The sequence below is a fragment of the Rosa rugosa genome, chromosome 7 (assembly GCF_958449725.1).
Source record: "Rosa rugosa chromosome 7, drRosRugo1.1, whole genome shotgun sequence".
Lineage (NCBI taxonomy): Eukaryota > Viridiplantae > Streptophyta > Magnoliopsida > Rosales > Rosaceae > Rosa > Rosa rugosa.
The window spans coordinates 1371722-1386406 of NC_084826.1; the positions used below are offsets into that span (position 1 = coordinate 1371722).

General features: G+C 40.9%; 1 protein-coding gene across 1 annotated transcript; it reads right to left on the reverse strand.

The window, feature by feature from the left end:
• Positions 1 to 526: 526 nt before the first annotated feature.
• On the reverse strand, positions 527 to 9337 carry LOC133720346 (ammonium transporter 1 member 2-like). Its single transcript, XM_062146608.1, has 10 exons — positions 9050 to 9337; positions 8881 to 8940; positions 8716 to 8763; positions 7883 to 8015; positions 7725 to 7801; positions 7459 to 7557; positions 7255 to 7325; positions 7067 to 7157; positions 6895 to 6989; positions 527 to 2278 (listed from the first exon to the last, which is right to left on the reverse strand). The coding sequence occupies exons 1-10, from the start codon at positions 9272 to 9274 to the stop codon at positions 763 to 765; spliced, it is 2415 nt and encodes an 804-aa protein (XP_062002592.1). The 5' UTR covers positions 9275 to 9337; the 3' UTR covers positions 527 to 762.
• Between the last annotated feature and the right edge of the window lie 5348 nt (positions 9338 to 14685).

Consider the following 14685-nt stretch of genomic DNA (forward strand, 5'->3'; position numbering starts at 1 on the left):
TTTACCATAACTCCCACTAACAAGAATATGGGAATCAATCCCTCTAAGGAGATAAGCACATAATGCATATACATGCTCAATAACAACCATGGGCAGCAGTAGAATAGTCACTGGTCACATTGAATCTGATCCTACGAACCGTCCATAACCGTAGCTAGTATACATATATTTTACACTTGAATTTTCCCACACACAAGAAATTACCAATAAAGAAAAGCTAGTTCATAATAAGAATGCTATAAGTTCTCATCAATCAAGCAAATCGATCCAGAAGTTTGTTGTGAAATGTTGCATGTCTCCTTGCAAGAAGACCTTGAAAAGCCAAATTCTCTGGCGTTTCATTAAACCAATATGGAACTCATTGTAGCAATAGCCACTTTTTATGGCCTCGCTAGGAATCCCCAACGTTGCTTAGAGTTTTTCTTTTTTCCTTTTTTTTTTTTTAATATATTATCAGTTTAAAGTCAAAGGGTTCTGCAGCTCAAAATGTCCAGCCTCTCAAATTGGAACAAAAAAAAAAGAAGCATTTTTAATCGACTAAACTTGACTTTTATACCTGGCATATTTGGCAATACATGTTGGGCAGCTCCAAGTAATATACAAGGCACCCAAGTAGATGACACATTTTTTTTTTTCTTTCCAAATCAACTGATCATAAACTCCAAGAAACATATCCTAATTGATGATCCTACCATTCCAGAAAACCAACTGAAAATAACAAGCACCGTACCACAAAAATAGTAAAAATATATACCAACAGTACTACGGGCAAGGACTAGCATCATCTGTGGGCCCCACCCTCCTCATCATAAACTCCGGCTTACCAGAAGCCTCATCCTCATCGTTGTACACATAAGCAAACCCTCCATGCCTGGTCAAATCCATCCCCGCTGTCTCATCCTCGTCGGAGATCCTCAGCAGCTTCAGCTTATGAAGCCCATAAAACAGCGGTCCCATAGTCACCGTCACCCACCCCAGCACCACCAGTATCTGCACCACCTGTGCCGCCAGCAGCTTCCCTCCACCGCCCATGAACAGCCCGTACGGCCTCCCCGGCCGGCCTGAGTACACCTCGTTCACATACCTCTCCGTCGCAAACAAACCAGTAAATATCAACCCCCACGCGCCACACCCACCGTGCAGCTGCGCCGCCTCTAAGGGGTCGTCGTATTTCACCTTCTCTGCGAGCTTGTTGCAACCAATCAATACCCATGCCGCAACAAACCCACACACCATTGCCGCCCACGGTTCCACCACCGAGCACCCGGAGGTGATCGCAGCAAACCCCCCTAACAAACCGTTGCAAACGTCTAGAACATTCCAGTGTCCAACTAACAACCGCTTCCCGAACAAGGTGGTTAAAGCGGCCGTGCACCCGGCCAGTGTGGTGGTGACAGCTGTCCTCCCGATGGCGCTCCACTGCCCGTAGTAACTGCCACCGTCGCCGTAAGCTTTAACGATCGTGAGAAACGAGCCGGGGTTGAAACCGTACCAGCCGAACCAAAGCAAGAATGTGCCGAGTACAACTAGAGAAGCGTTGTGTCCACGTAAGGCCACGGACCGGCCGGCCCGGTCGAACCGGCCGATTCTCGGTCCTTCAATTAGGGCACCCCATAAACCGGCGATCCCACCGACCATGTGGACGACGCCGGATCCGGCAAAGTCAATAGCGCCGGAGCCGAAGAGTAAGTCATCAGGCCGAGTTGGACTAGCCCAGCCGTCGGCTGACCAGAACCAATGAGAAACTACCGGATAGACAAAGCCGGTTAAGAATGAAGAATAAATAAGGTACGCAACAAACTGGGTTCTCTCGGCGATTGAGCCGCTGGTGATTCCGGCGGCGGCGATGGCGAAGGCCCATTGGTAGAGGAAGAAGCTGTAGTCTCCGGCGAAAGCTGGGGAGGGGTAGTCGTTGAGGCCGAAGAAGTGGCGGCCGATGAAGCCGTTGGAGGGGGCGCCGTAGGCGAAAGCAAAGCCGAAGAGGTAGTAGGAGAGGCCGCCGGCGGCGGCGTCGAGGACGTTGGTGAGCATGATGTTCATGGTGTTCTTGGCGCGGACGGAGCCGGCGCAGAGCATGGCGAAGCCGAGCTGCATGGCGAAGACGAGGTAGGCGGAGAAGAGGAGATACGTGTTGTCCACGGCATAGGTGGTTTCGGTGAACCTGGTGGAGATGGTGGTGAAGCGGGAGCAGAGAAAATCGGCGAGGAGGGTGGTGTTGAGGTTGGTGGCGGCGGAGCCGAGGAGGGGGGTTAGGTCGGAGGCTGAGCAGCTGAGAGAGCTCGCCATATTTGTGTGTAATGTGGCTAGCTATGTGTGAAGTGGAAATACAGATTGTGTTTGTTTTTATAGAGGGGAAGGGAGTGGTGGTAAGTGGACATGCAGTGATATAAGCAAGTGTATGATTGGGGAATCAAGCTGAAATTATGAGAAGAAAACATAAAATACAGTGTGGTCCAGATGAAATGAAAATGACTGAGGAGAGAAAACAAATCAAAGAAATTCTAGTGGACATAAAAAAGAACAGAAAATAGGAGTATGCATTATTGGAATAATAATAGAGTTGTGTTAGTAAAGATAACATTTTTAGACGGTTGATACAACACTGCAGTCATCGTTCTACTCAAATGTTAATGTGATTTAATAGATAAACTTAATATTGTAACATGATTTCTGATTCATAATTAGTGTGAAAGGAAGAATTTAAAATAGGCCGGCACATGTATTGAACCACATTACTGATTATATCATCCAAGGTGCATGAGAATCATTTGTGAATGTTCCAATTTGCTTTCTCTTTACATTGCCAAAAGAAGGGTGTGCACTTTTTTTGGACCTCATTGAGATGATGTCCGCTACTTTAAACAAACTATCGAAGGAAAGCTAGCCAACCATGCATGTTTGCATGTTTGAGATAATTTTGCCCATGCATGTGATATAGAGAGAAATGTTTGGTAATCTGGTACGTCGTCGATCAATATATTACTGGTCCCAGTTGTTTCAATTTGGTAATTTGGTGCGTCACTCATTGATTATTGTCAAATAGATCTAACTTCTAAATTGTAGTCATTTTCATGACGATCATGCATGATATTGACAACTTGAATGATTTATTACCGTTGTCTTAAAAGTCTCCGCATTTTGGTTTTCCTGTTTTATATAAAAAGTCCTTCAATCCTTACGTGATTATTTGGTAATGATAAACACTAATACATAGTTGAAAGATTCAATCAAAAATAGAAATTATAATTTTGGTATATTAATTTGGAATTTTACAATCTTAATCATGTGTTTAACAAAAAATGAGAGTTAGACCATTTTCTTCGAATTGATGTAAAAGACTCGCGTAAATGATTAATTTTGTCAGAGCCTTTAACTCTTACATACTTTAGGATTCATAACTTGCAGAGTCATATATGTGGTTGGGAAAGCTAGCCTTTCGATTCGTTTTTTAACATAGAAATAACATAAATGGCAAACCACAAGGATGACTTTAATTAACTAATGACTTAATTAAGAACCCTAAAGCATGTAGAAATGAGAAGTGGCGCCTAGATCTGTCAAAACTTTTGTTCTGTCCCTATTCCTTTTTAAAACCTTTTATTGATAATGATATTTTTCAGTTTATCAAAAAAAAAAGAAGAAGATATTTTTCAGAGATTAATTGTAAGGGTACCCTAATTGTAGTGGTAGAACACTCACCTCACATCCTCGATGAGAGTTGACTCTTACCAGGCACTCGGCAGTTTGTAATAGTTAATTAAGTTATTAAAAAAAAGTCTAAATCACCTGTCATTAGTTTGTCAGAGCAATCACTCACATATTTATTTATTTATTTATTTTTAAAAGCCAAGTTGAAATAAAATTGCAACAAACTAGGTTAAGCTAAACAGTCTAAACTCAAAGAATCTATAACTGGATTCAATTTGAAACCAACCAAGTTGATGTATCACCACCAGTATCACAAGAAGATTCTAATCACTAGCCTAAATTGTATCAAATGAACTGGCAAATTGATATATGCAGTAGAAATAGTTCAATTTGTTTCTTGCTTAAATTCTTGAACTATATATAGTAAATCTACGAGTGGTCCTAAAGATCGTGAGCCTTAGTTAAGCTTATAGAGCAACAAGCTTTGCATAATCAATTAGAATCAGTTTTTGCTTCTCATTTGACATTAATCTAAAGAAGCTGTTTCCTTATAGGAAGCTTTATATACTTTTGATCGCCCTCTGAACATTTTATAACTATTCAAGAATCAATAAGCTTGCCTACCTATCTGTATTCTATGCTATAATAATTGGTCTTGTCATTATTTAGTACAGGTGACAAAAACAATATATGGAGGTTTCTTGTAGTTTCATTTGCTGATGGCACATGGTTTGTAAGTCAAACCCTAATGCTTTATGTGATTCTATTCTGTATATTTTGTCTAGGCTGCAGGGTAGACTTATTCTACGCAAAAGTTTCTGATTAATTCCAGTTAATAGAGAATCACTTTCAGAAATAATCAGCGTTGCCCAACTGTTTTAGCACTAAAATAATTTTATCAAATCGATCACTTCCACATAATTATAGTTACAGGGCCCTTCTAGTGAGGGATCCATTTTTTTGGTCTTTTCTAGGGATAGGGCATTAGACCAACTTTTCGATCATATTTTCACATCTCAACCGTTCAGTTTTTAGGTCCTAATGTATAGATCACTTCTACAAATTTTCAGTCAATTTGATGATCGTTAAGTCATCCAAAACTGCAATTTACCATTATAAATACGAACGGTTCCGGTTTGACAGATTCGGTCCGTTCGTGTAAATTGCAGTTTTGGATGCCTTAACGATCACCGATTTGGATGAAAATTTGCATAAGTGATCTACACATTGGGACCTAAAAAATGAACGGTTGAGATGCTGAAATATAATCAAAAAGTTTGTCTAATGTCTATCCCTATAAAAGACCAAAAAAAGAGATCCCTTATTGGAAGCGCCCTGATTATAGTTATTATTAGCAAATAGGAGGATGGTACTTTTCGAGCTTGGCGTGTTGGTCCTCTCTCTTTTTAGAATTGAGGGTAGTTTTTACTTTTAGGGCACAATCTAGCAACAATGAAGCTGATCTTTTTTGTGAGCTCATTCAACAACCTTGGTAAGGTGTTACTTTGGGCAATGAAGAATAACTACAGATATTGCAAATGTGTATGTAAATCAAACAACTATATCTTTATTAAGGAAAACTCATGCCTCCTACAATCAATCACTTTAATGCTATATTCAGTTATAAACTTACGTTACTAAAAAACTTCTAATCCAAAGAGCTCCGCAAAAACAGGGGAGATTAGGGTTGGGAATAAAAGGGTTTTCGGTACCTGTCCGGCGGCGCCCTCTCACTGACGACGGTTTCCAGCCTCGTCGGAGTATGATGGGTGTGGCCGGACGGGATGGTGTTTGGTTGGCGGAAGATGGTGGTCGGGTTTTATGGTTGCAGTATCTGGTTTTCTCTTTCTCTTAGACAGATTCAATGGTGGAGCGGGGCTGCGGTGCAGATGCGTGGGGGCTCGACGCCGGTGGGGGACGGCGTTGTCGACTCAGGTTCCAAGACTTGGAGTCGACCACAAAGTGGTCTGTTGCTCGGTGGTGGGCGGTTTCTGGGAAGCTGGAGTTGACTCTGAGGGACAGGAAAAACTTTTCTCTTCTTGAGGTTGGTAATAAGGATGTATCGAGACTCCTGGGATAGGTTTAACTTACGTTCTTGCCCCGTCATCTCTCATACAATCAATCACTTTAATGCCCTGCTTAGTTACAAGCCCACGCTACATGGCTCGGCAATAAGAATGTTTTATGTTAAACCTTATAAACGAGTGTATCATTCATAATGTTTCTGATGTGGGATTAGAATAGTTAACTTTAAAACCTTACATCGTTTATGTACATTGAGCTGCCTACCAGAAATATTGATCTACATTGCGATGGCGAAGTGACAACCGTAACCTGAACTATTAGAAAGAGAAGCTTAGTTTTTTTTTTTTTATGAGAGAGAGAAGTTCAGTTCATAATCATCTTTTGCGTCCTCTAGTTTGGCCTGTATTTTTCTCCGAGTTAATCATCTTTAAACAGAGGTACCTCGAACTCGAGTAGAATATCCAAGTATCTAACTTTGCTATGTCCTGCTCTTACAAACTCTCAGCCAACACCATGAAACCTCTTCTGAAGAAAGCTTGTATCCTCTCTGTTGTGTAAAATCTGTACGTGGGAGTCAGGGGAGACAAGCAGCAGAGTCTACTGCGTTGCCCCTGGACTGACTGAACCTGATTTGAGAGTAATTTTGAATACAAACCTCAGAAGAACCTTGTCACAACCCTTGATATAGGGAACTGGCCTGAGGCAACATCACACCAGTAGAGGCATGACCCCTAGTTGTGGACAGATGAGCTCAAGGTCAAAGCTTCGTGCCTAGTTAATGGTAGAGGGAAGTGGAATCCAAGTTGGTATCCTATCGAGTCTAAGAAACAGGTAATACAATACTGCCAATTTGGATTGAACATGACATTGTTTTGCATGTAATTGCTTAGCTTTAGCACAAAAGATGTTCTTTTACATGTACAGAGTATAGACCAATACTGTAGGTTGACTAGGTTCATATATTACAGTTTCCCGAGTTGGTACAGTATTAATTCAGAAGAAGTCCCAAGTTGGAACAGTATTCAGAGGAATGAATATTCAGAGTTAATCTGCCATCAAGCTTATAGCCTTATACACTCCTTGAGATCGCTACTGAGCAATGTTTTCTGTCATTGATTTTTCGATGTACAACTAATGGACTGACTTCTGCATATACAGGAAATAGAAAACAGGCAAAACTAAGGCAAACAAAACCAAGAAGCTCACTTTTCTTTTGGTGACTTTAGTTGCCTTCCAAGTAAGATAAGTCCGAAGGTAGTAAAAGCAGACAATATGGCTGAGGAATAGCAGGCTGCAAGTAGAGCTCCCCTCAAAGACTGCGTTCAGATGTCAAACTTAAGTATGCAGTACTATGTTAAAATAGGAAAAAAGACTACAAGTACTTTTAAAGCACCTTAGCCAGCAGCAAAGCATTGTCGTTTGCATACTGCAATGAACTCTCTGGGGTGTTTTGGACGCCTTGAGCTAGTTGCCATGAAAGAATCCTAATTTCAGAGAGAAAAAGAGCAGAAATTTCTGTCACACTTGAACCCCATTGTTACAATAAAAGCTAGAACACAAAACTTATCATAGGTAATATACCCGAAGGCAAAGCTGATGATAGCCCCAACGGTAGCTTTTTCTGATGTAAGCTCGAGCTGAAGTTCTCCAAACTGCAATTGGAAAACGACAATATTACTTCATGTCAACTGCATCTGTGGTGTAACTGTACCATTGCCATGGGATGCACTTTTTTTTCTATAAAAAAAATCCTTTGTTTTCAATAAGTGAAGTGCTGTTGTCTACCTTCAGCATCCTGCTTTCATTCTTTGGTTCTGCATCAGTCACAGTGGATGTTGAACTTGCAGATAGAAGCTTTCCGGCCCTAGTCAGTGTTTTTGCAATCTACAATGGTTAAACAGAGTCAAAAGTACTGCTATTTTAAAGATTCGTGAGACTTTTTTATATACATAAAATTCTGAAGTATAACTAGAGGGTTTGAGGCCAAAGTACTTGGATCCGCAATTCCACAAAGATCTGTCCAAAACTTAGTTTCAAGTAATGTAACACACCTTTTGCAGTTCGCCTTCACCATACTGTCCCATAGACTGGAACCTTCTTCCAGCCGAAACCAAACGCTTCCCAAGTGCTATAACAAAATAGATACAGGCTTTGAATCAATCTCTGAAGAATATATCTAATCATCAAGAGTACATAAGTCTATTATTGCCTGATTTGGCATTGTCTGTCAAAGATTCTTCCAAGTCAGGGAGCTTGCTAGCTAAACTATGCGACGTTGACGTGTCAGCTACTTCCCATGCACGAGAGAGATTTAACAATGTCTCTCCCAACTCTTGACCACACTGTAAGAGAGGATTAAAAGACCATAACTTGACTGTGTTTCATTAGAAAGCTAGACAAGAGACCAAGGATAAGGGTAAAGTAATAACATGTAGGAACATCAGATCTTTGAACTGCATGGTGAAGAACATGTATTATCTTAATTTACAACATCCACAGTGGTGTCTGAGCAATAAATCCCAGTTGAAGGGGTTAGGCATATGAATGCGGAAAAGGATAATTACCAACAGTACTGGCTTGTTATTTTCCATGGGTAAAATCAGACAGTAATATGGCTGAAAACCCTGCAATGGTCTCTCCTTTATCTACCGATTCTTGAAATTTCTAATCTTCAGGTATGCTTACAGGGAATACAACTAACAGGGATCTCAAGTAATGGACATACTTTACATCTTAGGCTACTATATACAGTACTAACATGGAAGAATATAAGCTTCTATAGTAAAAATATCCAGCATACTAGTCCTTTCAAGCCTATGAATATACCATTCTCGCTAAAGAAAACAAATTTAGACCGAGAGAATTGATTGAACAGAACTGTATAAACTTGAAAAGTTGAGGAAATTTTAGGGGACCAAAAGTGAAATGTATATCCATTCGTTTCTATCAAAGCATGTCTTTTATTGCTTCACACCAAATTGAAACCATAACCAAATTCAAAAATGCAGAGCCAGAGCAATATAAACAACATATATAACTAACCTCATCAACGATCTTTCCATTTGAAAGGTCAAAAGCAGCGTCATTCAGCTTCACACATACCCAACAGAAACAAAATTTTCAAACACTTTCTCATCTCAACATTCACATCTTCATCAAGTTCACAAAACTGGGTGTGCACAAAAAGGTCGCAAAATTGTTACTTACGTCGAGACGAAGATCGTTAGGCAGCTTAGCAAAGTAGTCCGGAGGAAGATCAAAGCTGTCCTGCAACACAAACCAAAAAAAAAGATTGAAACTTTGAATTCAAACTAAATCCAAGAAATGAGAACAAGTTTATGGGCATTGAGAATTTGATTCGGAGATGGGTGATTACAGCGAGTTCTAGGAGAACGGGTCGGATTTCGGGTTGTAAAGATTTGGGGGAGTCGGATTCGGCGAGGGAGAAGGAAGTGGTGAAGGATTTGAATGTGAGGGGTTTGGGGGTGTTGGAGGGTTTAAGGGAGGTTGAAGTGGGGATGTGGTGGGGATTACGGAGAAAGACGAGGGTGGTGGAGGAAGAGAGATTGGTGAGAGGTTGGAGGAAGAGAAGAGAAGCCATTTTTTCAATAGTGTATCATGTAATCAATGCCAGTGAAAGGTTTCAGTTTGCAGCCACTGAAAAATTTGGCTAGTTTTGGAAGTTAGTTATTTTTGGTTTCGTTGGCGGGGGATAATTTTATTTTTGTATTTTTGTATTTATTTAATAAATACCATAATCCAAACAATGGAGAGATTTTCCATTATTTTAATTTTTGGCAATGCATTATTTTTCTAAAGAGCAAAATGTAATGGAATCTTAGTGTTTTTTGTTTGCTAATTTTGATGGAGAGGGATTCCAACTCTTATCCTCCATAAACACTGAAAAGTGAATTAAAAGAGCGCGTGATGTTGTAAACAACAAAGTAATATTGTGCATAACTTAACCTTATCGAATATATGATTTACATATTATTAAGGAGTCTATATTATTTTCAAATAATGCACAACTTGCTTGTTGCTATTGGTCTGTCTTACTTTTTACTCCACGAAAAATATAGTTGCATTGACGATTACGTTACTATGCAATTAACAACAATGATTGGAATATATGATTGGAAAACGGAATTGACAAAATAAGTGATACACAATGCTAAATGGTCGAAGAAACAAGAAAGATAATATCGGTTAATGAAGATCACAGAAAGAATAAATGAACTAAATAAAAACAATTTAGTTAAATGAAAGAACATGTAGAAAGCAATTGAACATATCGTATAATTATTTCCCTCAAATTTTTTTTTTCCAAAAAGAAGAAAAGAAAAAGGGGAATTGTTATGAACATCATGTAGAATCGCTGTAAATCTTATGTAATTATGATTCCTATTTAGGTAGGTTATCATGTAATTATAGGAATATCTGTTTCCTATTAGAGTTAGACGACTCCTCTTGTCCTTGTATATATACCCCTTTGTGGATGAATAGAATTATTAATTTGAAAACCCTAAATCAACGTATTATTTTCTACTTGGTATCAGAGCAGGTTCAATCCTTTGAACTTGCCTGCATCCTTTGAATCCTGAATCCTGAATCCTGAATTCTGAATCCCAAAGCACACCACAAACCGCTGCGTACCACCACCATTGAAATCAAACTCCTCAATGGCCGGACCTGAAATTGAAGGCGCACAGTCAAATCCCGAGAAGACAATGGTGTCATCCTCACCGATCATCCACCACCACTACACTACCCAACAAGACAATTCTGCTTTCCCCACAAGTGTTGTCTTGAATGAATCCAACTACACCATATGGGCTCCTCTTATGCGAATGCGCATTGGAGCACGAGGAAAGGTTGGCTATCTGACCGGAGTAAAGGCTGAACCCGCCATGAATTCTGCAGAGTATGAAGCTTGGGCCACGGACAATGAAAAGGTGAAAAGTTGGCTGATTGACTCCATGGAATCCTCTCTTATGAACCGGTATATTCGTCTTCCTACTGCAAAAGATATTTGGGAAGCTGTAGAGAAAACCTTTTATGATGATTCTGATGAAACCCGAATCTTTGAGTTGAACAAAAAGTGTTTTGAAGCAAAACAGAATGGAAGGCCAATCCCGACCTACTATAATGAGTTAGTGGCAATGTTCCAGGAGATTGATCAAAGGGCGGCCTCTCAACATGATAATGTTGCAGCTGTCGTTCAAGAAACTTCAGCAATGTCCCGGATGCGTGTTCACATGTTTTTGAGTGGACTTGACCAAGAGTATGATCAGGTGCGTGGAGAAATCCTGCGCAAGAAGCCTAAATTCTCCTTGGAGCAGAGCTATGCTTACATTCGCAAGGTGCAATCAGAGAAACAAGCTATGGGGCGTTCTGTGCAAACTGAATCTTCTGTGATGGCTGTTCAACGCCGACCCGGTCCTCCTCCAGGCTTCTCAGGTCCTTCTCCACGCCGTCCTCACGACAAACCAAACCCATACGCAAACAAAAAATGTGTTGTCTGTGGGGAATTAGGTCATACCAAGGAGCGGTGCTATGAAGTGATTGGCTACCCTGATTGGTGGGACTTCACCAGGAAACCGCGAAAGAATCCGGGCAAGGCGGCTATTGCTACTACAGAGGAAGAGCATCTAGACAATGCCTCCGCTAATGTAGCACAGTCAGGTATGAAAGGTAAGGCTACTTTGAATAATACATGGATAATTGATACAGGTGCATCTGATCATATGACCAATGACCCTAGTCTTGTGAAAAACCTTAGACGTTCCCCTCAAAATATTGTCTCTACTGCTGATGGTACTCCTACTCCGGTTACTGGCGAAGGCTCTATTGTTATATCTGATACCCTAACCCTGGAATCTGTCCTAGTTGTTCCCTCACTAGCCTATAATCTCCTATCTGTTGGTCAAATTATTTTAGCACTTACATGTATTGTGACCTTCTATCCATCTTTCTGTGTGTTTCAGGACATTCTGACTCGGCGGATTCTTGGTTATGGTGTTAGAAGGGGAAAATTATACTACCTGGATCTGACAGAGTCTGGAGAAAAACAGAAGCATCTTTTGGGGCAAGCTAATCAGATTAATGGGGTAGAGCATGCAAAGGAAGCTATATGGTTATGGCATCGCCGTTTAGGTCATCTATCTTTTAGTTATCTTAAGAAACTGCAGCCTCATTTGTTTTCGGTTGTCAGTGATTTAGATTTCCATTGTGACATTTGTGAACTGGCCAAGAGCCACCGTATTTCATATTCACCAAGTCTTAATAAAAGTCCCGTTCCTTTTATGAAAATCCACTCTGATGTCTGGGGTCCTGCAAAGATTCCCTCTCTTTCTGGAGCTCGATATTATGTCACATTTATTGATGATTGTACTCGCATGACGTGGGTGTCATTACTGAAGAATAAGAGTGAAGTATTTGGGTTGTTTACTGATTTTCACAAAATGGTGACTACTCAGTATCAACAATCTATTAGAGTGTTTCAATCTGACAATGGTGGAGAGTTTGTGAATGGCCCTATGTTTGAATTTTGCCGGTCACAGGGGATTCGTCATCAAACCTCCAACTCTTATACTCCTCAACAGAATGGTTTGGCAGAACGGAAGAACAGACAGTTGATGGAAGTTGTTCGGGCTTCATTGTTTGGCATGAATGTACCTCGGTCTTATTGGGGAGAAGCGGTGAAGTCTGCAGCATACCTCATCAATCGTACTCCTTCCCGGGTAATTGAGTTTCAGAATCCTCATCAAAAGCTTCATACACTCTTGACCATCCCCTCTCTGCCTAATTTGGAACCCCGAGTGTTTGGTTGCACTGCTTATGTTCATATACCAAAGCCACACCGAAGCAAACTTGATCCCCGTGCGAAGAAGTGTATGTTTGTAGGTTATGCCGAGTTTCAGAAGGGCTACAGATGTTATGACCCGCTCACTAACACAGTACACCTCTCTCTTGATGTCTCCTTCCGTGAATCTGAGCCATATTACCCATGGGGAACTTCTCGGTCTTCCCTTCAGGGGGAGAAAGGTTGTGAAGGGAATCCTATTTGTGATTTTGATGTCTTTGAAGACTTGGAAAATTTGGAGGAGCGATTTGAAGGACGAAATTCTGCCACAGCCAAAAACGATCGATCGCCAGGGACAAACGATCGATCGTTTCCAGAGACAGAAACTTCCAGTGGACAAAACGATCGATCGCCAGAGACAAACGATCGATCGTTTCCAGGGACAGACGCTGACGACACAAACGATCGATCGTTTGGAGAGAACGATCGATCGTTGCAACAAACAGGGACTGAGGCAGAAGCAGACACCACAAACGATCGATCGTTTGAGGCTAACGATCGATCGTTTCCTGATATGACCGGTTTGGAGAATTTGAATCAAAATCCAGACGTATCTGAAGCTCACACACAAGATATTTCCCCTTCTACATCACCAACTGAAGATTCCGCTCAGAATGATCCACCTCAGGTACCCCTAAACTTTAATGAGTCTTCTGGGTTAGAAAGTGTTGAGTCTAGGAAATCACAAAGGGTTACCAAGGGAATCCCAAAAAAACAATATGAACCAGATATCAAAGCCAAAGCTAAATACCCCATAGCTAACTTTATATCTAACCATAGGATTTCCGGGTCACATGCACTTGTTGTTGATCAATTATCTACTGTATCTATTCCTAGTAACGTGCAGGATGCATTGAAGGATCCGAAATGGACAAGGGCGATGAATGAAGAATTGGAGGCTCTTCAGAAGAATGCAACATGGGAGTTAGTACCTATGCCGGTTGGAAAGAAGACTGTAGGATGTCGTTGGGTGTTTACTGTGAAGCTCAATGCTGATGGAACTATTGATAGATACAAGGCTGGGTTGGTTGCCAAGGGATACACACAATGTTATGGAATTGATTATGAGGAGACTTTTGCACCTGTGGCAAAAATCAATACTGTTCGGATCCTAATCTCACTTGCAGCAAACAAAGATTGGCCCTTGCACCAGTTTGATGTGAAGAATGCGTTTCTTAATGGGAATTTAGAGGAAGAAGTGTACATGGATGTGCCTCCTGGTGTTAAGAATTATCCAAGTGAAGCTGGCAAGGTGTGTAAATTGAGGAAATCGTTGTATGGCCTGAAGCAATCTCCAAGAGCATGGTTTGGAAGATTTTCAAAGTCCATGAGAGCTTTTGGATACAAACAGAGCAATTCTGACCATACCTTGTTTATCAAGCGGAAGAATGGCAAGATTACAGCTCTTATTGTGTATGTGGATGACATGATTGTTACAGGGGATGATCCGAAAGAGATGAATGAGTTGCAAAAGTATCTGTCAAAGGAGTTTGAAATGAAGGATCTGGGACAACTGAAGTATTTTCTGGGTATTGAAGTTGCGAGGTCTAAGAAGGGAATTTCTCTGTCACAGAGGAAGTATGTTCTTGACTTACTGGCTGAAACGGGGATGCTGGACTGCAGTCCAATTGAGACACCTATTGAGATGAATCACAGACTTGCCATTTGTCCTGATCAAGTTCCAACTGATAAGGGAAGGTATCAACGTCTTGTAGGAAGGTTGATTTATCTTTCACATACTAGACCTGATATTGCTTATGCTGTGAGTGTTGTCAGTCAGTTTATGCATTGTCCTAGTGAAGAACATATGGATGCAGTTTTTCGGATTTTGAGGTATTTGAAGATGGCGCCAGGTAAAGGATTACTGTTCGAGAAAAAAGATGAATTGGAAGTTGTGGGATACACAGATGCAGATTGGGCTGGTGATAAAACTGACAGGCGGTCTACATCTGGGTACTTCACGTTTGTAGGAGGGAACCTTGTCACTTGGCGTAGCAAGAAACAGAAAGTTGTTGCCAGATCAAGTGCAGAAGCTGAATTTCGAGGTATGGCACATGGAGTCTGTGAAATGTTATGGATTCGTAATGTCCTGAAAGATCTAGGTTACAAGCTTAAACAACCTATGGATTTGCATTGTGATAATAAAGCTA

Excerpts from the sequence above, each read along its gene's own strand:
- LOC133720346 (XM_062146608.1), bottom strand. The coding sequence starts at position 9,274 with ATGGCTTCTCTTCTCTTCCTCCAACCTCTCACCAATCTCTCTTCCTCC. Across the intron at positions 7,158-7,254 it reads ATCATCAGCTTTGCCTTCGG|GATTCTTTCATGGCAACTAG; the intron begins GTATATTACCTA and ends CTCTGAAATTAG. Across the intron at positions 6,990-7,066 it reads ATGCTTTGCTGCTGGCTAAG|TCTTTGAGGGGAGCTCTACT; the intron begins GTGCTTTAAAAG and ends ATCTGAACGCAG.